This window comes from Ornithorhynchus anatinus, chromosome 6 (genome assembly GCF_004115215.2).
Source record: "Ornithorhynchus anatinus isolate Pmale09 chromosome 6, mOrnAna1.pri.v4, whole genome shotgun sequence".
NCBI classification, from domain to species: Eukaryota; Metazoa; Chordata; class Mammalia; order Monotremata; family Ornithorhynchidae; genus Ornithorhynchus; species Ornithorhynchus anatinus.
In genome coordinates, this window is record NC_041733.1 from 22,591,747 (window position 1) to 22,614,859 (window position 23,113).

Here is a 23,113-nt window from a genome sequence, read left to right on the forward strand (position 1 = left end):
GATGATCCGTCGGGAGATGAGGGAGCGTGAATGGGCCGGCGGACCCAGGGAGACCGGCGGACCCAGGGGGACGGTAGGGAGCTGGATGAGATGGCGGCCCGGACTGGGGGAAAGGTGAAGGGGTCTGCAATGACTAGTTTGGTCCCCATAACTCACTGCACCTGCCCTACTCGGACTCCCAAACCGCCGGCCCAGACCGGATCCGACAGGCCGCGAGCACCATCTGGGGTTGAAGGGGCCGGCAGGCCCAGCCCCCTCGCCCCTGCCTTGCCCTCCCCCCGGCCCACTGCAACCTCTGCCCTCCAAGTCCCCGAGCGGGATCAGAGGCCGGACCTGCAGGTGGGGCAGGGGATCAGACAGGTCTGTGCCCAACCCTGTCCCCCTCCACCAATCCCTCAGTCCTAGCGATCCAGCTCTGACCTCCTGACCGGGAACAGGGGATGCAGAGAGGGCGGGAACGTCCCGGACCTAGTTCCCTGTTTGAGGTGGCCCCTGGCAGCCGGTTTGCATGAATTCAGATCCCGAGATGACCTTGGTGGCAGGCCCGCTGTCTAAAATAGCCATGTCATTGACATAACAAGCCACCTAATTTACCGATATCACTCCCAACACACTGCCTAACATAATGATGTCTCCCACAAAATTTCGTGGAAATCCATCGGATTTCATCGGAACAGGGAACGTCCCCTGACGTTCCCCACTCGTTCCAGAGCCGTTCCCGGTTCTTCTGAACACGGGCACCGTGAAACTCAGCACCCAAAGTTGAGGTGGAGGGAGACTGAGACTTTAAAATGCCAGACATCAGAGTGCCCAAAGCTCCAGCCAAACAGTGCAATCCATCGGGTAATAGCATTTATTGAACACCTACACTGGGCAGACCATCGTGTTCAAGAGCTTGGGCGGGTACAGTGGAGTTCGTAGAGATGATCCCTGCCCTTGAGAAGCTTATATTCCAATAGATCAATCAATCGGTTGCATTTATTGAGTGCTCACTACTTGCAGAGCACTGTACTAAGTGTTTGGGAGAGCACGATACAACCGTGGGACAGACCAACTGAGAACCTGACTCTCAGAGGTGTGGAAGCTGACCCGGTCGTCACTTCCCTGACCTCATTTATTCATTCCGAAACAGCGTGGCATAAAGGAAAGAGCATGGGCTCGGGGGTCAGAGGTCGTGGGTTCTAACCCCGACTCCGCCACTTGTCAGCTCTGTGACTTTGGGCAAGTCACTTCAGTTCTCTGGGCCTCAGTTACCCCATCTGGAAAATGGGGATTAAGACTGTGAGCCCCACGTGGGACAACCCGATGACCCTGTATCTACCCCAGTGCCTACAATAATCCTTGGCACACAGTAAGCGCTTAACAAATACCCTCATTAGGATTCATTCGATTTTATTTACTGAGCGCTTACTGTGTGCAGAGCACTGTACTAAGCGCTTGGAAAGTACAATGCAGCAATAAAGAGACAATCCCTGCCCACAACGGGCTTACAGTCTGGCGGGGGGGACCAGGGGTGGGCAAAGAGAAGGGCGAGATGGAGGCCCAGTGAGAAGGGTGGCACCAGAGGACCAGCGTGCGGGCTGCGATGGAGAAAGGGAGGTGAGGTAAGAAGGGGCGAGGTGATGGAGAGCATGGAAGCCAATAGTCGTTTTGATACTGGCTCTTTGCCAGGAGCTAAAGGGCCGGCAACTAGGTGGGGGGTTGTGTGGTCCCGAGGGAAGGCGGGGGCGGCCCATACAGTCCTAAAATGGTGTCTCCCCCGGCAATGGGCCCGAGCAGCCCCAAGGAGGCAGCACCATCCCGTGCTTTCCTCGGGCCTCTACCCCGCCCCGGAGCCCAGCCCTTCCACGCGTGGGGGATGGGGAGGGAGGAGGAGGAAGGGGAGGCCGACCAAGTCTTGTCAAGTGCAACCGGAAACCACAGCTGTGAAGCCGGGAGGGCTGCAGCAGCCCCAGATGGGGAGGAAAGTTCACACAGAAAAACCCGGAGCCTCTGACTCCAGCTCTCCGCTGCTTAACCCAATCAATCCATCAGTCGATCAGTCGTAATCACTGTAATAATGGTATTCGTTAAGTGCTCACCGTGTGCCGGGCACCGGACTGACCGCTGGGGTGGATCCATGCCAATCGGGCGGGAATCAGTCCCCGTCCCACGTGGGGCTCGCAGGCGGTCCCCATCCCCATTTTACAGATGAGGCACAGTGGAGTGAAAAGTAGCGGGGCTTAGTGGAAAAGAGTCCGGGCTTGGGAGTCAGAGGTCGTGTTGCTAAACCCCGCTCCGCCACTTGTCAGTTGTGTGACTCTGGGCAAGTCACTTCACTTCTCTGGGTCTCAGTTACCTCATCTGTAAAATGGGGATTAAGACTGTGAGCCCCACTTGGGACAACTGATTACTTGGTATCTACCTCAGCACTTAGAACGGCGCTTGGCATACAGTAAGCACTTAAATACCATTATTATTATTACTATTATGTGACTTGCCCAAGGTCACACAGCAGACAAATGGCAGAACTGGGATTAAAACCCATGACCTCTGACACCCAGGCCCACGCTGTCTCCACTACGCCATGCTGTTTCTGCTGCGTGTTTACCGTGTGCAGAGCAAACTGCACTAAGCCTGACAGGCGCATTCCTTGCCCACAAGGAGCTTACAGACTAGAGGGGGAGACAGACATGACTATAAATACATAAAGTATGGAAATGTGCAGAAGTGCTGTGGGACTGAGGGAGAGGTGAGTAAAGGGTGCAAATCCAAGTAGCTGGGGACCCAGAAGGGAATGGGAAATGAGGAAATGAGGGCTTAGGCAGGGAAGGCCTCTTAGAGGAGATGTGTTTTCGATAAGGCTCTGAAGGCGGGGAGAGCGATTGTCTGATATAAAGAGGGAGGGCGTTCCAGGACACAGGCAGGATGTGGGCGAGAGGTCAGTGGTGAGATAGACGAGATCCAGGTCCAGTGAGAAGGTAGGCAGTAAAGGAGTGAAATATGTGGGCTGGGTTGTAGTACGAAATCCAGGGAGGTAAGGTAGGAGGGGTCAAGGTGATTGAGTGCTTTAAAGCTGGTGGTAATAATAATAATAATTATGGTCTTTGTTAAGCCCTATGTGCCAGGCACTGTTCTAAGCACTGGGGTAGATACAAGATAACCAGGTTGGACACAGTCCCCATTTTACAGATGAGGGAACTGAGGACAGAGAAGTTAAGCGATCCACCCAGGGTAACACCGCAGACAAGTGCCAGAGCTGAAATTAGAACCCATGACCTTTTGGCTCCCAGGCCCAATCTCAACCCACTAGACCATGGGTGGGCAACATTGGACTTACCTGAGGAGCGGGGAAATGTGGACTCAATGGTTTTATCGAAAAATTATCTGGGCAGCAAAGTGAGGTATGGATTGGCTTAAACAGAGACAGGAGGCAGGGAGGTCAGAAAGGAGGCTGATGCAGTAATCAAGGTGAAATAGAAGTACTTGGATTAATGTGCTAGCAGTTTGGGTGGAGAGGAAAGGGCAGATTTTAGTGATGTTTACTTGTTTTGATGTCTGTCTCCCCTCTTCTAGACTATGAGTCAGTTGTGGGCAGGGATTGTCTCTATTTGTTGCTGAATTGTACTTTCCAAGCACTTAGTTCAGTGCTTTGCACATAGTAAGCGTTCAATAAATACAATTGAATGAATGAAGGTTGAACCGACTGAATTTGGTGACAGACTGAATATGGGGGTTGAATGAGTGAGAATGAGTCAAGGATAATGCCAAGGTTGTGGGCTTGTGAGACAGGAAAGATGGTGCTGCTGTCTACAGTGTTGGGAAAATCTTGGGGAGGGCGGGGTATGGGTGGGAAGATAAGGAGTCCTGTTTGGGACATGTTAAGTTTGAAGTGCCGGTAGGACATTCATTCATTCAATAGTATTTATTGAGCGCTTATTATGTGCGGAGCACTGTACTAGGAGCTTGGAATGTACAATTCGGCAACAGAAAGAAACAATCCCTGCCCAAAGACAGGCTCACAGTCTAAGTGGGGGAGACAGACAGCAAAGCGAAACAGAACAAAACAGAAACAAGACAACATCATCAAGATAAATAGAATCAAGGAGATATACACCTCATTAACAACATAAATAGGGTAAAAAATGATATATACAAATGAGCACAGTGCTGAGGGGAAGGGGGAAGAGCAGAGGGTGGGGGGAGGGAAGGGGGGACAGAGGGAAAGGGGGGGCTCATTCTGGGAAGGCCTCCTAGAGTAGAGCTTTGAAGAGGGGAAGAGAGTTAGTTTGGCAGAGGTGAGGAGAGAGGGCATTCCAGGACAGCGGTAGGACGTGGGCCAGAAGTCGACGGCGGGATAGGCGTGAACGGGGGACAGTGAGGAGGTGAGCGGCAGAGGAGCGGAGTGTATGGGGTGAGCAGCAGAAAGAGAGAAGGGAGGTGAGGTAGGAGGGGGCAAGGTGATAGAGAGCTTTGAAGCCAAGAGTGGTAATCCAACTACAGATGTCTTGAAGGCAGGAGGAAATGCGATACTGCTGAGAAGGAGAGAGATCAGGCCTGGAGATGTAGATTTGGGAATCACTCACATAGAAATGGTAGTTGAAGCTATGGGAGGGAATGAGTTCTCCAAGGAAGTGGGTATGGATGGAGAATAGAAAGGGTCCCAGAACTGAGCCTTGAGGGACCCCTGCCGTTAGGGAGTGGGAGGCAGAGGAGGAGCCTGTGAAAGAGACTGAGAATGAGCAGCCAGAGAGCTGGAAGGAGAATCAAGGGAGGACTGTGTCAAGGAAGCCAAATTTGGATAATGTTTCCAGAAGGGGATGGTCCACGGTGTCAAAGGCAGCTGAGAGGTTGAGGAGGATTAGGATGGAGTAGAGGCCATTGGATTTGACAAGGCACCTCCCTTCCTCCGCCCTCACCCCCAGGCCCATGACCCTGGAAGAGTGGGAACCCACACTGCAGCTCAGAAGACCCGAGTCACTTCAGGAGACGAGGGGGCCCTCCTCACCCCCGCTTTCATTTCCCCGCCTCTCACTTTCCGAGTGTCTGATGATCAGGAACCACCACCGTCACGTATTGAGACCATCCAGTGTAAGTGATCTGGAACTGGGCCCTGGAGGTTAGGCAGAGAAAGATGGATTCTATCAGTGGTATTTATTGAGTGCATACTTTGTGCTGAGCACTGTGCTAAGCATTTGGGAGGTTGACATGTTCCCTTCCCCCAAGGAGCTCCAGATCTAGAAGCAGTATGGTGCAGTGGATAGAGCACAGGCCTAGGAGTCAGAAGTTCATGGGTTCTAATTCCGTCTCTGCCACTTGTCTGCTGGGTGGCCTTGGACATGCCACTTCACTTCTCTGTGCTTCAGTTACCTCATCTGTAAAATGGGGATGAAGACTGAGAGCCCTGTGCAGGACAGGGACTGCGTCCAACCCGATTTGCTCGTATGCACCCTAGGCCTGGCACATAGTAAGCACTTAACAAATACCATAATTATTATTATTATTATTATTCTCTAGAGGGGAAGCAGACATGAACATACATTACTGTATGGGAGAGTGTAGGGAAATGTGGGGCTGGGGGAGGGGGCGATAGCAAGTTCTCCCGGGGTAAAGATCCAGAGTCGAGGCAGTCCTCACAGGTAAGGAGCTCACATTCTGGGAAAAACAATGCACTAGCCATTAGCAGTGATGCATTATTGATTCCGTTCCAACAGTTAACTGTGGCCTGGAGAGATCCCTCTGAGCAGCACAGGGTACCGTCTCTCCTTACCTTTCCCAAAAACCTGATGTGGGTCAGTGAACAGTAAACGCTAGAACTACCCCATGTCCCTCAGCTCTCAGACCCTCTGGGAAAAGCACAGGATTGGGAGTCAGGAGTCTTTATCTTTCATATCTATGTGGTATTTGTTAAGCGCTTACTATGGACCAGACACTATACCAAAAGCTGGGGTAAGTCCAAGCTAATCGGGTCGGGCACAGTCCATGTCCCACATGGGGCTCACAGTTTTCATCCCCATTTTACAGATGAGATAACTGAGGCACAGGGAAATTAAGTGATTTGTTCAAGGACACACGGCAGACAAGTGGCAGAGCGGAGACTAGAACCCATGACCTTCTGACTCCCAGGCTCTTGCTCTAACCGCTAAACCATGCTGCTTCTCGAGATGCTTCTGCTCCTCCCTTTCCATCCTTCCATCCCTCTCTCCCTCCCTCCCCACACCTATATCACCTGCCTGACTGAGGCTGCTACCTATTCCACCACAACCTCCCCTGGGTGGCCCCTTCCTAGATCCCAGGCTAAACCAAAGCCATCGATTTCTGGTAGGGCGCTCCCAGTCCCCGCTGCGTGCTCCCTTGCAGGTCACGATGAAGGGGAAGCCAGGAAGGGGAAGCCAGGCCCCTCCCTGTTTCTATCTGGGGTTCTCCGAATCACTTGGATTCCCATCCTCGTCCTAGCTGGGGGCTCCAAGGTGGTGGTCCGCCCTGATCTCTGACCTCCCCCAACCCAAGTTCCTCAATCTCCAGTGACTTGACTCATTCCCTTTTTTCACTTCCTTTCTTGTCCACTCCCTGGGCTGACCACACTGAACCCTTTGGGAAGGACCATGCTGGCCAGCCTGGAAGAGTGTCCGCCGGGTGTTGGAGGGGGCCAGCCTGGACCCGGGCCTCCGCATCACCGACCCCCGGGAGCAGGAGGTGGCGGCGGCGGGGAGAGGGGGTGGCAGATGCGGAAAGGCATGGGGCGGGAGGAGGGAGAGGAACCCAAGCAGGGAAGGAAAGGGAAGCATGTCTTTCTCCCTCAAGACATGAAAAGAAAGACTTGAAGTAGGGTCACGTGGTGGGGAGGAGTCAGGAACAGAACCCACCAGACCTGATCGCCAGGATTGGGCATCTTATCTGGTGGGTGGGAGCAACGTGAGCTCTGGGGGGAGGAACGGGCAGGAAGGGGAAGGACTGGGTAATCCTGGGGTTAGTTCCCCCACAGCTCTTCCTCTTTATTGAAAGACCTGAGTCAGCGAGACTGGGGTGAGATCTGGGATCCTAGTATAAGACCAAAGGGGACACTCCCCTCCTCGCCCTCCTCGGCCTCTCACCATGCGTGGCCCGGGCCTTGTACTCGTGCTCCTTGCCTGTGGCGGCTCCCTACCCCACCAGGTGGCAGGTAACAAGGAGATGCCGAAGAAGTGGGGTTGGGGAAAGGGAAGCGAGAGGAAAGGGTGCAGAGAGGAGGAGAAGTTGGGGGCCATCTGGGTTGGGCTGCGGGTTTGAGGTCAGAGCTGTGGTTGGAGCCCTGGTATCTGTCTGTCCATTGTGTGTGTGTGTGTGTGTGTGTGTGTGTGTGTCTACGTGTCCAGGCCAAGAGTCGGTGCTGTGCTACTCTAAGTTCGATGAGGTGATGGGTCAGTGCAAGGAGTTGCTGGGGGCTGGAGTGAGCCAGGAGGACTGCTGCATGAATCCCAACTATGCCTTCCAGCCCGAGGGAGTGCCGAAGGGGTTCTGCCAGTCCTGCAGGTGAGGGGTGCCGGGGACTGGGCCAGGGAACAAAGGCCGGAAGCTTCCAGGGAATGGCTTGCTCAGGAACCCCCGGAGGGGCCCTCTACCTCCAACGGTGCAGGAGGACTCCACTTCCACCTGGGCCCGACCCCGGGCCTCTCAACTTGGACTCAGAGCGCAGACAGGGGGTGCAGGTGATTTGCAGGGTGGGGTGGGAGGTAACGTGGGGCCGGATCCGGAGGGCCCCGGATGGACAACAGAATGGGAAGAGAGAGGGAGTCAGTGGCCGAGGGGGCCCTGTACACTACGCTACAGAGGAGGGAAGCCAAAGGCAAGCTGTGGTGGGGTGGAGGTGTTCCCGCTGACCCCCCGGGTCTGACTAGGAAAAGGCTGAGTTTCTGACCCTTCAGTCCACGCCTCCCAGCTCTCACTCCCCACTGGAGCGAACCTGCGGGTCCCAAACACAATCCCCTTGGCCCTCTGGCCCTTCGATCCTCAGCCTCAGGCTCCCCCTCCAATCCCTCTCTGGGGGCCGAGACTGAGCCCTTGCTGGGACGGACTCCCTCTCCCCTCTCAGGCCGGCGAGTTGGGGCCCCTGGTCGGCCTGGTCGCCGTGCTCCAGGTCCTGTGGGGAGGGGTCCCGGCTGCGGCGCCAGCGCTGCCTCGGGCAGGGACAGTGCAGCGGAGGGGAAGGAGGCAAGCCCATCCGCTGGGAGCTGCAGGCCTGTGAAGAGCGGAAATGCTGCCCAGGTGAGGGGATCGGGTTGGGCGAGGACTGCTGCCCTCCCTAATGAGGGGATCGGGGTCGGGGAGGCTGTTGCCTTGGTGAGGGGATTAGGTCGGGAGAAGACTGCTGCCCTGGTGAGGGGATCAGAGTGGAAGAGGTCTGTTGCCCTGGTGAGGGGAACGTGGCGGAGGACTGCTGTCCTGGTGAGGGGATTTGGTTAGTAGGGATGTACAGTTTGGAGGAGAGGTGGAGGTCGGGTGGGAGAGGGTCTTGTCGGGGTGAAGGGGGCGAACCAGCCCCTCTCTGACAAGCCCCCGCGTTCTCCCCCCCATGTCTCCTTGGCAGAGGCCGGCGGCTGGTCAGAGTGGGGGCCTTGGAGAAGCTGCTCCGTTACCTGTGCCAAGGGCCATCGGACCCGGCAGCGACGCTGTGACAATCCCGCGCCACAGTGTGGTGGGAGCTGCGCTGGGGCAGCCAGCGAGAGCCAGGCCTGTGACACGCAGCAGATCTGCCCCAGTGAGGGGAGCTGAGGGTCGGGGGGCGGGGGGGAGGGGGACGGAGGAGCAGACTTGCCTCGGGCGGGGGAGGGGATGAGACTGGAAAGGGGGTGGGGAGGGCCGATCTGCTGCTGGCTGGGAGGGGGCTGAAGGTCAGAGGGATTGGAGGGCTACGGATGGCTATTCCCCATGGAGGGGAGAGGCTGGTTGGGGAGAGCAGGCCGGGCACCAAAATATAAGGTGGTGTTTTTTCCCCTCTCCATTGCTGCCTTTCTTCTCCGCCAGCCCATGGAGGCTGGAGTGCCTGGGGATCATGGGATATCTGCTCAGCCTCCTGCCAAGGTGGACCCTCGGCCCCCACCCAGCGCCGGTCCCGCTCCTGCTCGGCCCCCCGCCCCTCTGACCACCCCCCGGGGAAACCCTGCCCCGGCAGTGCCTATGAACAGAGGAGCTGCAGCTCCGGACTGCCTCCTTGCCCAGGTAGAGGGACGACAAGGTGGTTAGCGGGGAGGGGACTTCCAGAGGGACCCCAATGGGACGAGGGCCCGAGCAGAAGAGGGCAGACATCGAAAAAGGCTCAGGAGGGCAGTGGAGGAGCACTGAAGGGGACACAGGGGACGTGCGGTAGTTCAGGGCAGGCCCTGGAGGGCGTGGGGCCTTGGAGAGGGGCTCAGCGTCTTCCTGATGGTTCCAAGTAGGGTCAGCTCTAGGGCTTTGATGGCCCAGAGAGGAGTTTGGAGAGTTTATTCTTTTACTCAGAGAATCTCTCATGTAGAATTGCGTGAGTGGAAAAACTCGAGTAAGCAGTTAGCCACAGGAGAGGAATGGTTTGTCTAATCTAAGGGACCAAGAAGAAGCCGTGCAGATCCAGGGTGGAGGAAGGCTGGGTGAGAATAAGTTTGGAAGAAAAAGACCCAGGAATCAGAGTGGACCACTGATTGGTCCCAAGTATTCATTCATTCATTCAATTGTATTTATTGAGCGCTTACTGTGTCCGGAGCACTGTACTAACTGCTTGGAAAGTACAATACAGCAATCGACACTGTAACAGTCAAAGGCCTTTGGAATCTGGGACGTGTAAAGGGGAGCCAGACCTGCTGGAACTTGCTCTACCTGGCATTGGTTAGGTCCCTGTCTGAATATTATGCCCAGCAGAGCTCTCTTCCTGGGCAATGGACAACTGGAGGAGGGGCACCATCCTTTCCTTTCCTCAGCATCCATCTCCCCCAGCTGCCACCCCAGGGACGGAGCTAATGGAAGCTTTGCTTTCGCACCCTTCTGACAGCCTCTGCGTCCCTGCCCTGCCCTCCCTGCAACCATCCTGCCTCCTGTCCTCAGCTCAGTGGGGCCAGAGTGGGAGAAGGGGAGACCGTCAATGTCTTTGTCCTACCCTGGACAGTGTGGGCTAATTAGGGGCCGAGGGGAGGGCTGTTAGGACAGCCACCCCAGGCATTGTGGACAAAGGGACCCTGAAGGAGGCTGGAGAGGTCTTGCAACCATACCCTTCCCTCCGCTTTCTGCTGTGGGCCTAGATGGCCTGACCTGCTCTGCTGCTGCCCCTCTCTGACCCAACCCACTCTCTCCAGAGCTGCTGCAGGAGAAGGTGGCCGGTTGGGGTGGAAGGCGGCGAAAGAGGGGGTAAGAGCTTAGTACAGAGGCTCAGGAACACCTCTGTGAGCTGGTGTCCGTTTTGGCAGCAGTCCGAGACCAGCAACCCCAGATCCGGCAGCATTCCACCCTGCCCTGGGCTGCTGCTATGGGAACTCCCTGCTTGCTTTGCCAGACATCCAGAGGGCTCCACACGGGCCCCGGGGGGTGGTATTTATTAAGTACCTACTAGGTGCCAAGCACTGTTCCAGGCATTAAGGTAGATGCAAGTTCATCAGCATCAGACAAGGTCCCTGGGGCTCACAGTCTAAGAGGGACGGAGAACGGGTATCGAATCCCCATTTTACAGATGGGGAAATGGAGGCACAAAGAAATGAAGCGACTCGCCCACAGCCACCAAGCAGGCAATTAGCGGAGTCCAGGACCCAGATCTCCTGACTCTCAGGCCCGTGCTCTCTCCATTTGGCCAGGCTGTTTCTTGGGCCCAGGGGCTGCATCCCTCCCTGTCTCCCAAACCCCTGGAGGACGGGAAGACTCCCGCTCAGGGTGAAGAGCGAACACTCAAGGCGAGGTGGCCCCATGAGGCCCTGGGGGCTGGTCGGGCCGAGATTTAGTGCTGAGCCCCGCTGGAAACACACCAGCCCACCCCCGGAGGCTTCACCCCAGTGGCGAAATTGGGATGCCCTCCCGACCTCAGCCGCCGGCCTGGAGGAAGGACTGGGAGGAGCAGGGCTTTGCTCCGCAGAGGGCCCAGAGGAGGAAGAGTGAAGATGAAAGGGACGGAGGGCAATGAGGAAAGATGAACGAGGGACGGAGGACAGTGAGGAAAGAGGAACGGAGTTGGGAGAAGAGGAGGTTGACGGCGAACTGGGTAACGGAGATCAAGTCTCTGGAGAGTTAGCGCAGGGAGGCTAGCGCTCAGCTCAGCAGAACAAGGGCAAACTGGAAGGGATTTAAGGCAGGGGGGTGGCATGAGACCTGAAGATGGGAAACTGGCCGAGGGTCCTCTTCCTCTAGATCGTGAACTCATTGTGGGCAGGGAACGTTTCTACCAATTCTATCGCACTGTGCTCTCCCAAGGGCTTAGTACAGAGCTCTGCACACAACACTCAATAAATACCTTTGAATGACTGATCGATTGGGAGGAGGTTGGTGCCACTGCTCTCTGAGGGCAGGCGGGAGGGGAGGCCGACTGGAGGCTCCATCTGGGTCTTCTTCATTCCTCCCTCACCTCCCACAGTGGCTGGGGGCTGGGGATCGTGGGCCCCCGCCGGACCTTGTTCAGTGACCTGTGGCATAGGCCAGAATCGGCAGCATCGGCGTTGCGATCAGCCGGCTCCGCAACACGGCGGGGCCGCCTGCCTGGGAGAGGGGACCCGCTCTGCCGTCTGCCACACCAAGAAGCCTTGTCCTGGTAAGTGGAGCCCGGGAGACAGGGTGCTTCGGGAAGAACCGCTCCCCAGTCCGGGGAGCAGGCGGGGCTTGGAGCTGATGATGGGAAGGGGCAGTGAGGGGCCGGTGTGCTGGGGGGGAAGCACCGGGGAGGGAGGGGGGCTGAGGTCAGAGTTGCCCTATTGCCCTCGTTTCTTCCCTTTGCCCCAGTGAACGGCTGGTGGACGGACTGGAGCACTTGGACCCCCTGTGCCCGGCCCCCGCTCCAAAACATCAGGTGCCAGGAGGTGGCAGGACAACAACAGCGGGCTCGCACTTGCAAGGGCCGGCTGCACGAAGGCCAGCGGTGCCCGGGCCACCCCTCTGACTTTCGGCACTGCTACAATATCAACTATTGTAAAAGTGAGTGACCCACCCCTCCTCTAGCTCCCGAGCCCCACAGCTTTCCCAGCCCGGGACCAGCCATTTCCCCTGCCCCCGATCGTCTCCCCGGGTGGGGAGTCGGGCTCCCTAGCAGGTCTCTCCGTCCAGCCGAGAACTGATCCCCCTCGTCTCCTCCAGTGAATGGGCAGTGGGCGGACTGGACATCGTGGAGCCTGTGCTCCCCGCCCTGTGGCCCCAACCCCACCCGCAGCCGCCTACGCCTCTGCACGGCCATCCTGCCTCCCTACTCGTGAGTGGAGGGCCGGGGGCGCACAGCTGGGGAGGGGAGGGTGAACCTGGGGCCGGGCACGAGGATCCCAGAGCCCTCAGTATCTCCGAGATCGGGGGGAGGAACTCAGGGGTCTGAAGGTTCTAAGGGTGAGAGGGTTCCCGACTGTGACCTCCGACCTCACTCATCCTCACCCCACCCAGGCCCACCTATTCCCAGGTCGAGGGCTCGACCAAGAAGAACGTGACCTTCTGGGGGCAGCCAAATCCCAGCTGCTCCGAGCTGAATGGCCAGAAGCTGAAGGTGGAGGATAAGAGACCGTGCCTCCACCCTCCACCCTGCCAAGACTAGGGTAGGTGATTGGAGGGGGCGGGGGGGGGTGGAAGGGGCGTCTGCCCCTATTGTCCTGTCAGTACGTTGGAGACCTTCCTATTCCAGGCTGACACGAGTGCTTAGGATCAGGCAGGCCCCGCTCCTGTCCGCCAGGACGTTCCAGGCCCTCAACTTTCTCCTCCCAATGGGACAGGCTTAAAGCAAATTGGGGCAGGAGCAGTGGGTGGTAGGGAGTAGGGCATTGGTGCGTTTTCTGCCTGTCCCTCTGCTAATTCAACCCTTCTCTACCCAGAGGACCTGAGGAGAAAGACCCTTAGACTCTGCTCTTCCGCCTTCCTCCCTCCTTCCCGGCCAAGTGTTCTCACCCCGCAGGTAAAGCAATCAGCTGCAACCTGGTCCCTCCATGGCACCACCCTCTTCCCTCTCTCACGATCCCCAAATAAACGGAATCAAGCAACAAGTAGCGTGGAACACGAACCCGCATCTAGACAGACACACACGCCATATGGTGTAGGGGTGGGTTCTTAAAGATCTAGCTGGAGAAACCCCAGAATTCCCAAACAGTCCCTGGTTCCTAAGGCAGGGGGCTGGAGATTGGCAGCAGATGGGCCAGAAAAGGGGCAGACTTGGATGGCAGGGGATTAGAGTGACTACTGATGGCACTTCCTGGTACCAGCGTGGCTCAGTGGAAACAGCCCGGGCTTGGGAGTCGGAGGTCATGGGTTCGAATCCCAGCTCTGCCCCTTGTCAGCTGTGTGACTGTGGGCAAGTCACTTAACTTCTCTGTGCCTCAATTACCTCGTCTGTAAAATGGGGACGAAGACTGTGAGTCTCACGTGGGACAACCTGATTACCCTGTAACTACCCCAGCGCTTAGAACAGTGCTCTGCCCATAGTAAGCGCTTAACAAATACCAACATTATGATTATTACCAGGCACCCCCATGACGTCACATTCGTTAGACCGAGCACAGAGCGTAACGTAATGGCGTCCCGGACACCCTTTGGCAGAAGTCGGTCCGTGTCCACCCAGACCTAGAGAGTGTTTTTCCGAAGGAACCCCGACCGCTCTCCCCGCCTCTACCTTGCTCCAGCGTCTTGGCAGGCCCCGTGAACACGGGTGCCACGTCCAAACCGTGGAATTTGGTGGCAGGAGCTGAGGCGAGGGAAGCTGGCACTTCAACTAAAAATACTGTCCGCATAGGCACCTGGCGCCCTTGCCGTCCTAGGCGGGGGACAATCAACCGAAGATCGGACCGGTATGAAACAGGACAAATGACCACGTCACCGGGGGGCGGGGGGTGGTTAGAGACAAAAAGGGCAGACATGGACTTGGCCTCACATGCTTTATTCCTCCTGCAGCTGGGCACCGGGGGTCCTTCCACCAATAAATAACTATGTACAAGGGCAGGGCAGGGTGGGGCTCTGTGTCCTCTAGCCTGGCGGCCTCCTGGTTCAGCGGGATTCCAGGCAGAGCAGAGGCACTTCTTGGTCCAGCCCCCAAGCCAAGGGGGACTCCAGCAGCACAGGAAACTCTACAGGAAGGGAAGAGGAGGTCACTCTCAGATGCGGGTTCTGATGCCCCCACCCTGACTCTGGGGTGGTTGTGGGGGGGAGAAATTCCAGGACAAGGGAAGCAGGCGTTAAGGGGCACGGTTCCAGTGCGGCACTCCAGGGTGGAGGGAGGGCAGATGGGTGATCCCATGATGATAAGGGCAGGAAGGGAGGGCGCTTGGGGATCGCTCACCTCTGCGGCGGGCCGGGGCGGGGCTCGGGCGAGGCAAGGAGGGCAGACGTGTGATCACCGAAGGCCGCATCTGTTGGGGGGAGGGTGGGCACTGGTTTACCCCCAGAAGCCCGTGGCAAAGGGATGCCCAGTGGGGTCTGGCATCTCGGGAGTTTTGATGGGCCCGTTTGGGTCGTCCCCTGGGCCCTCTCCCACCCCCCTTGCCGGTGCCCGGGCAGCTTGTCCCCCGCTCCCGACCCCGCTCCGGTCCCCTCACCTGCTGCAGCACCGAGGCCGGCAGAGCCCCCGGCGGCCCCGCCGCTTTGCTCAGCTCCAGCCCTTGGTCCGGGAGGGGCCGGGGGCTCACCGAGGGCGGATCCGCCCCCGACGCCCGACGCTCCCCCTCCCGGCCCGGTCGCTCAGAAGAAACCTGAAGGCTGCGGGAGAAGAAGGGATCATTGATGGGGAAGGAGCGGGGGCTGATATAACGTGGCTCGGTGGAAAGAGTCCGGGTTTGGGAGTCAGAGGTCTTGGGTTCTAATCCCGGCCCCCGCCGCTTGCCAGCGGTGGGACTTGGGGCAAGTCACTTCACTTCTGTGTGCCTCGGTGCCCTCATCTATAACACGGGGATTCAAACTGTGAGCCTCCGCGTGGGACAACCCGATCACCTTGAATTCCCTGCCAGCGCTTAGAACAGCGCTTTGCGCATAGTAAGCGCTTAACAGATACCACCCCCATTATTATTATCATATCGAGGGGCGACGTCCTGTCCTGCAGGGACACGGGCTTCCCTTTGCCAAGAGTCGAAGGGGGAGGTCCGGCGTCCCGGGGCGGGGGGTGGGCTCGGTTCAGGGAGGGGGTGTGTGTGTGTGTGTTTGGGGGGAGGGGGTGTCGGGGGTTGGGACGCCCCTGGGCCCCGGGGCGTCCCCCGCGCTCTGCCCCCGGGGTACTCACCGGGGGGGGGGTCCCGGGCTGGGCTCTCCGCAGCTTGCCGGGCGGCGGCTCCTCCGGGGCCTGGCTGCCTCGCCGCGGGTCCGGGCTAAGTTTGCGTTTGATTGGGTAGATGGGGATGGGCGGGCGGGGCAGGAGCCGGAGTCTGGGGTCGGCCTTCAGCCTCGGCTGGCCTAAGGGGACCGGGACCGGTCACCGACCGACCGACCGACGGACGGACGGACGGACGGACGGCCGTCAACGGGGGCGCTGCACGGCCCGCAGCCGGCCGCCAGGGGGCGCCCTCCGCCGCAGGCCGCGGACCTCGCCCCTCGAACCCAGCACCCCGCCCTCCCCCGCCGGGCGAAGCCCATTCCCCGACCCTTCCCGGCCGGAGGGAGCGGGGGCCCGCCGTCCGTCCGTCCGTCCCTCTCCCCGCCCCGCCGGCTGCGCGGTCCCCGGGGAGCGCGCCAGGACTCACCCTCCAAGATGTAGACCTTGAAGCCGCTGGAGATGCCCGTGGTGTAGTGGAAATTGGCCACCGCCATCCCGGGCAGGCCGCCGCGGGAGGACGAGGACGAGGACGCGGACGAGGAGGGGGTCCGGGGGGTCCGGGGGGTCCGACGGTGCCGATCTGGCCGGGAGCCGCCTCCCGCCGTCCGCTGCCTCTGCCTCCCCCGCTCGGAGTGCGGGGCTGCCGGGCCCGGGCCTTATATGCGGGGAGGGCGGCGGGCAGGACGGGGCCCGTCCCGACAGGTCCCCCCCAGCCGGCCCGGAGCGAGTGTGCGGAGCAGCGCCGCCGCCCCGCCCCCCGGCCCCCGGCCCCCGGGCCCGGCCCGGCCCCGGCCTGTTTGCGGAGGGAAGGAGGGCGGGCGCCGGGCCCGGGGCAGGTGCAGGTGCGGCGCCCGAAATGAGGCGCCTCGGGCCGGGGGCGGGGCGGGGAGGAAAGCCGAACGGACGGACGGACGGACGGACGGACGCCCACGGGGCAGGGCGGGGAGGCGCGACGCCTAGATGCTGCCAGGGCAGCGGGGCCTGGGTGGAAGCGGGTGTGTGTACTTTGGGGGCTTTTTTTGGAGGGGAGGGGGGCCGGCGAGCTCGTTCCGAGGGGAGGAAAGGAAGGTCAGGGACGGTCCGGCCGCCGACCTGGAGCTCGGCCTCCCCCCCGCTCCCGCAGGCCGGGCCGGGGGCTCCCCGCTTTGGGGGAGGGGGCGGGCGGGAGGAAGAGGCGTCCCGGGCCCCCCTTGGTCTGCGCCCCGACAGAGGCCGGGCCGGGGGCTTGGGCAAGCGGGAGGGTCAGCGCCACAGCGTCCTCGTCTTCTTCTCCCTCGTCCTCGTCCCCCTCCTCCCCCTCCTCCCCCTCCTCCCCCGCCCCCGCTTAGGGCCGGCCTGCCCGGCGCGTGCCCGGACCGGCCCCACCTCCTCGCCCCGGCTCCTGCTCCCACCCCCGGGGGAGAGGCCGCCAAGCCGTCCGCATTCCGCACATTCCCGGACCCGCCGCCTGCCCGGACCTGCCCCGGACCCCTCCGGCTCCCCGCTGGCTCCCCGCTGGCTCCCCCGGCCTGCATGGACGCCGGGCCCCGGCCTGGAGGGGGCGCTCTCCGGCGCGGGCCCCGGCCTATAGGAGGCGCACCCCGGCCTGGAGGGGGCGCTCCCCGGCGCGGGCCCCGGCCTATAGGAGGCGCACCCCGGCCTGGAGGGGGCGCTCTCCGGCGCGGGCCCCGGCCTATAGGAGGCGCACCCCGGCCTGGAGGGGGCGCTCCCCGGCGCGGGCCCCGGCCTATAGGAGGCGCACCCCGGCCTGGAGGGGGCGCTCCCCGGCGCGGGCCCCGGCCTATAGGAGGCGCACCCCGGCCTGGAGGGGGCGCTCCCCGGCGCGGGCCCCGGCCTATAGGAGGCGCACCCCGGCCTGGAGGGGGCGCTCCCCGGCGCGGGCCCCGGCCTATAGGAGGCGCACCCCGGCCTGGAGGGGGCGCTCCCCGGCGCGGGCCCCGGCCCGGGCCGGTCCTTAGCTTGCCGGAGCCGCCGGCCGTTGACGGGGCTTGGGAAGGGGGGCGTTGGTCCTTGTCCGTGGCTTGGGGGAGACCGGTCCCGGGGCGCGTGCGGGGCGAGAGCCGTGGGCAGCCAGGCTGAGGGGGCGGGGGGCAGGCGGTGGGGGTGGGATGGGGTGGGGGCTCCGGCCCGCTGCCCTCGCCCGGTGCAGACGGGGCGGCTCCTGCCCAGACCTGCATCCGCCCGGGCCTGCCCCGCCCCGTCCCGTCCCGACCCCCGCGCCCCGAGCCCCGCCGCCCCGCTGAGCTCAGCAGCTTCGCCCCGGTGAGCAACATCCCCGCTCCGCTCGGCTCCGCTCCCCTCCCCGCCATGATCCGTCCTGGGGGGCCGGCGCCCGGGAGGTTCCGACAACACCCCCCCCCGCCTCCCCCGACCTCCCAGCCCCCACATCGAGACCCTCCCCCTTTTTATGGTATTTATTAAGCGCTTACCATGTGCCAGGCACCGTACTACGAACTGGGGTGGGTACAAGGTAATCAGGTTGGTCCCACCTGGGGCTCACGGTCTCAATCCCCATTTTACTAACTGAGGCCCAGAGAGGTGAAATGGCTCGCCCAAGGTCACACAGCAGCCGAGTGGCGTAGCAGGGATTAGAGTCCATGACCTTCTGACACACGGGCCCGGGCTCTGGCGGGTACACCGTGCCGCTCCTGCCTCCTGCTTGACCTGTGACCTCGGCAGAGGGTCAGGAGCCCGGCCCGGCCTGCCCTGTCTCCTTCCCTCTCCCCCCCAGGCCTCGGCCAGCGGTGCGGCCCAGGGCCGGTCGTGGGGCAGCCCGGGGCCAGTCACGGGCCTCGCTGGTCTGCGGGCTGGGGGAATTGTCCGAACCCCTACTTCCATAACCCCCTGGGGAGAGCCACTACAGCTCTGCCCCCACGAGTTAAATAATAATTATGGCATTTGGTAAGCACTTACTGTGTGCCAGGCACTGTACTAAGCGCTGGGGTGGATACAAGCAAATTGGGTCGGACACAGTTCCCGTCCCACGTGGGGTTCACCGTCTCAATTCTCATTTTACAGATGAGGTTGCCGAGGCACAGAGAAGTAAAGTGACTTGCCCAAGGTCACAGCAGAAAAGTGGCAGAGCTGGGATTAGAATCCAGGACTTTCTGACTCCCAGGCCCGGGCTCTATCCACTACCCCATGTTGCTCCTCAGGGCACATGGGCTGCCCTGAATGTGAAATATACTTCACGGGGCACATGGGCTGCGGCCCCTGAGAGACTCATGAGGTCACAGGAGCCGCCGAGAGGCTCTTGGGGTCACAGGGGTCACTGAGAGACAAGTAAGGTCAGGGACCTCCTCCGTCATCGTCTGTTAAGTCAATCAAGCAGTCGGTGGTATTTGTTGAGTGCCAACGGAGTGCGGAGAACCATATTGAGCTCTTAGAAGACTACGACGGAAGCATGACATGTTTTTCCTGCTTTCCAGAAGCTAGAGGAGCCATAACACAAAACATCTACAAACAGCGGACACAGGAGGAAGAACAGCCATTACCCTCGGAGGGTTGGAGGTGTCGACAGAAAGGATATAGAGCGAAGGACACACCAGCAAAGACCCGCTCCCGTGTATGTACCACTGCCCCGGCAATCAATCAGAGTTTCTATGGTGCACTTACTCTATGCAGAGCGCTGTACCAAACAGTTGGAGAATCTGTAAAATGGGAATTCATTGCCTCTTCTCTCTCCTAATTAGACTGTGAACCCCATGTAGGTCAGATCTGATCATCTTCTATCTCCCCCAGCGCCCATTATAGTGCTTGGAACATAGTAAGCACTTAACAGATATCACAATTATTACGGTGGAATTAGTCAACCTGTTCACTGCCCTCGAGATACTAAAATAAATTATAGGTAGGAGGGAGTAAGAGTTGAAAGAGCTGTACATAAGTACAGTGGGGAGGGGAAGAGGGGTTTTGAGCGTCCAAGTGCTTAAGTGACGCAGAAGTGTTGAAGCAGTAATTGGAGGGGAACGTTAGGTGGGGCAAAAAGATTTATCAGGGAAGGCCTCTTGAAGAAGATGTCATTTCAGAAAGGCCTTGAAAATAGGGAGAGCAGTTGCCTGCTGGGTGTGAAGGGGGAGGGGAAGGGAGCCCCTCTACCACACTGGGACATCTGCTTGCACTTCTCTCCCTCCCCCCTCGCTCCACCCCCCCCCCCCTCAACGTGGCAGGTGGAAGCACAGGGCACAGGGAGGTGGCATTTTAGGCCTTGACTTTGGGGGACCACATGCCAACATGGGACCATCGACTGATCAATCAGTCGGTAGTATTTATTGACCTTTCACTGTGTGCTGAGCCCTGTACTAGATGTGTGGAAGAGAACAAGATAGTAGAGTTGGTAGACACCTTCCCTGCCCACAAGGAGCTCACAGTCTGGAGGGATTGGTGGACCCGGGGCCTGGCCTAGGCCCCCTGAAAGTTTAAATATGAAATATCTTTAATTTGATATTCCCAATCAGTGGTTGGAGATCTCTTTGCCAAAATGGCAGGTTGGGGAGCCGGAGGGCAGCAGTTCGGCGACGGTCTGTGACCTAATCTACTAATACGGGAGGATGGATCCCGTCCAAATACTGCGTGCATTCTGTTTCTTTCATTCTTCTGGCGGGGAGGAGAAACTAAAAAGGCAGGACTAGCTAGGTGTTTTGACCTTGGCCTGACAAAAGTTTGCACCAGCTGGATGCCCACCACTTACACACACGCCACTCTTATCCACCAACTCTTATATTTAACCACTCCTTCACATCCCATTCTCTCACTTAAATACCACCCCTCCGGGCACTCCCTCCTGTGCCCGGTTCATGTAGTAATAATGATGATGATGATGATGATAAAAATAATATATTACTATAACGATTTACATGTAATCCAGACCTGGCACATAAATGCATTCGTATCTATTTACCATATAGAGAACACACTTGCCCAACAAGCTGGATGTAAAACCCATGCAACACAAAGACCCCTACCCACATCCTAACGCCAGACACATTTCACGTCGCTACCTTCGACTGTGTCACGTACAGACCCTGCTTCCAACCTCATACACTGAACACACCTACCTTGCCGCGTTCCCACTCACACACGACTCCTCTCTCTCAGCTCCCTCGGAGCATGCTTCCTGCTTTCCCCCACCCCATTTCTGTACTTACCATACTGCCTAAAAAGTTCCAGCCATCAGAGCAGGAAGGGGACTAGCAATCTGCCCCGCAAAAGCGTGATTAGAGCTAGATCCTCTAAGGGGTGGTAAGGGATGGAGTTAGGACATTAGGGGATCGACCCCTTCCTCTTCAACCAAATGGCCACCATGCTGGTCTAGGCTCTTGCCATACCCTGGCTTGGCTACCGCATCAGTCTTCGTTGCTAGTAATTATAACAATTATGGTATTTGTTAAGTACTTACTATGTGCCAGGCACTGTACTAAGCACTGAAGTGGATACAAGCTAATTGGGTTGGACGCAGTCCCTATCCCACATGGGGCTCCCAGTCTCCATCCCCATTTTACAGATGAGGGAACTGAGGCGTAGAGAAGTGAAGTGACTTGCCTAAGGTCACACAGCAGACAAGTGGTGAAGCTGGGATTAGAACCCATGACCTTCTGACCCCCAGGCCCGTGCTCCATGCACTACACCATGCTGTTTTCCGGCCTCCAGCCTCGCCCTTCTTCAGTCCATACTTCAGTCTGCTACCTGGATCGTTTTTCTAAAATGTTGTTCTGCCCATATCTCTCCACTCTTCAAGACCCTCCAGTGGTTACCCATGCCTTTCCGCGTCAATGTATTGAAGACGGTCCGTCAGCTCTCTTCTTATTTATCTACTCCTCTCTCCCACTTCACTCAGCTCTCCCTCTATTCCTCCCCAGCTCACTGGGCCACGGTCTTCGGCTGCTGCCTCCTTGCCCACGTTCTTCCCCCCTGCCTGGAATACCCTCCCCGCCGCACCCTTCAGATTCAGCAGCAGACCACAGCTTTCCCATCTTCACAGCCCTCCTGAAATCCCATTTCCTGCAGAAGGCCTTCCCCAGTTTTGTTTTTTAAATGGCACTTGTTTAGAGCTTACTACGTGCCGGGCACCGTCCTAAGCGCCGGGGTCAATACAGAATACCCTGGTTGGACACGGCCCCTGTCCCAAATGGGGCTCGCAGTCTTAATCCCCATTTTACAAATGAGTTCATTTCTATACGCCCCTCGTTATAGCCTCCCAACTGCCACTTCAGCATTTCTGCACCACTTGAGCATTCATGTACTCACAACCGCCTGCGGCCCTTAAGTGCCTAGCTTACCTTCCCCATTCCTTAGGCACTCTCATGGGCATGTCCTCTTTCCTTCTCCTAGCTGCAAAGTTATTTCAGTGCCCATCTCTCCCACTAGAGGGTAAATTCCTCGAGAAGCAGTGTGGCACAGTGGAAAGGGCACACCTGGCCAGTCAGGGGACCTCAGTTCTCATCCCAACTCTGCCACCTGCCCGTTGTGTGAGCTTGGGCACGTCATTTCTCCGTGCCTCCGTTTCCTCCTCTGTAAAGAGGGGATCCAACCCCTCTTCTCCCATGTGAGACAGGCACTGTCTGACCTGATGACCTCGTACCTACCCCAGCTCTCAGAAGAGAGCGAGTACTTCTGTAATACCATTATAATAATGTTGGTATTTGTTGGTATTTGTTAAGCGCTTACTATGTGCAGAGCACTGTTCTAAGCGCTGGGGTAGATACAGGGTCATCAGGTTGTCCCACGAGAGGCTCGCGGTCAATCCCCATTTTACAGATGAGGTAACCGAGGCACAGAGAAGTGAAGTGACTTGCCCACAGTCACACAGCTGACAAGTGGCAGAGCTGGGATTCGAACTCATGACCTCTGACTCCCAAGCCCGTGCTCTTTCCACTGAGCCACGCTGCTTCTCTATAATAATAATAAATTATTATTATTATTGTTATCTTATTACTCTATTGTACTCAGTGGTTAGCACAGAGCGCTGCCCACAGTGGGCGCTCAATAAATACTACTTATCGATTGATTGGAGAGCTTTACGGAAAGAACCTGGATGCTAGAAATTCTCCTCCCTGGGTGAAGGGGGTAAGTTAGGGCATCAAGAAGAGAAAAAGTCAGGCCGTGAGACTGCAGCGGTCAGACAGACAAGCCGCAGCGTCGGTGATGAGACCTGTGGTCGGCCCCCGACAGCATTGGCAGACCTCGCTCCGCTTCCAGGACTCGGGCATCCAGCCCCAGCATTGAAACCTCAGGTGAGAAAAGGGCCTGAAATGTGGCCAGAGGCAAGGCCTGCTTCCTGAGCTGTTGCCCCTGCTGCTGGTGGAGGGGCCCTTTAGGGTCCCAGAGACAGGTAGGGAGGACCCTTGAACCACGAAGGATCGGTCCCTTGACCAAGTCTTCGAGTCTGCCCCTCGTCCCCTTCTCTTACCCCCCCCCCCCCCCCAACCCCATCCAGGCCTCTCTCATAGGATTTAGGCTCCTGCCCTTTCTGTCCACTCCCCAGGCTAAGTAGGTCTCCTGTGATGTGAATGACTTTCTATCGCGATTAATGTCTATACCCAGATTGGGAGAGGATGCCTTCTCCGACACAGACGCGCATCTGGGTATATGGGGGAGTGTGCGAGCGCATGCGTGGACCAGAACCCGTTCTGGGGAGGAGCCCACGCCCGTGCCCCAGGGAACATTCCCGCCTCCCCACTCCCTGAGAGGCGACACTAATCATGCTTGTTTCCGTGATTAAAT

At 58.6% G+C, this 23,113-nt stretch overlaps 2 protein-coding genes across 3 annotated transcripts; one reads left to right on the forward strand and one right to left on the reverse strand.

The window, feature by feature from the left end:
* The first annotated feature begins 6,962 nt into the window (after window positions 1-6,962).
* On the forward strand, window positions 6,963-13,142 carry LOC100080161 (complement factor properdin). 2 transcript variants are annotated; one of them, XM_029067069.2, is made up of 10 exons: window positions 6,963-7,141; window positions 7,454-7,667; window positions 8,051-8,223; window positions 8,546-8,716; window positions 8,983-9,177; window positions 11,546-11,719; window positions 11,908-12,099; window positions 12,259-12,370; window positions 12,553-12,701; window positions 12,975-13,142. In XM_029067069.2, exons 1-9 carry the CDS (start codon window positions 7,075-7,077, stop codon window positions 12,698-12,700), a joined length of 1,446 nt encoding a protein of 481 aa, XP_028922902.1. In that variant the 5' UTR covers window positions 6,963-7,074; the 3' UTR covers window position 12,701; window positions 12,975-13,142. The 2 variants fall into 2 exon arrangements, with proteins under 2 accessions (XP_028922902.1, XP_007657408.1); XM_007659218.3 differs by having other exon boundaries at window positions 6,965-7,141; window positions 7,335-7,491.
* Window positions 13,143-14,008: 866 nt separating this feature from the next.
* On the reverse strand, window positions 14,009-16,120 carry LOC114812903 (serine/arginine repetitive matrix protein 1-like). The gene is made up of 5 exons (XM_039912445.1): window positions 15,819-16,120; window positions 15,362-15,531; window positions 14,685-14,900; window positions 14,429-14,498; window positions 14,009-14,216 (listed from the first exon to the last, which is right to left on the reverse strand). The coding sequence occupies exons 1-5, from the start codon at window positions 15,883-15,885 to the stop codon at window positions 14,137-14,139; spliced, it is 603 nt and encodes a 200-aa protein (XP_039768379.1). The 5' UTR covers window positions 15,886-16,120; the 3' UTR covers window positions 14,009-14,136.
* Window positions 16,121-23,113: the final 6,993 nt, after the last annotated feature.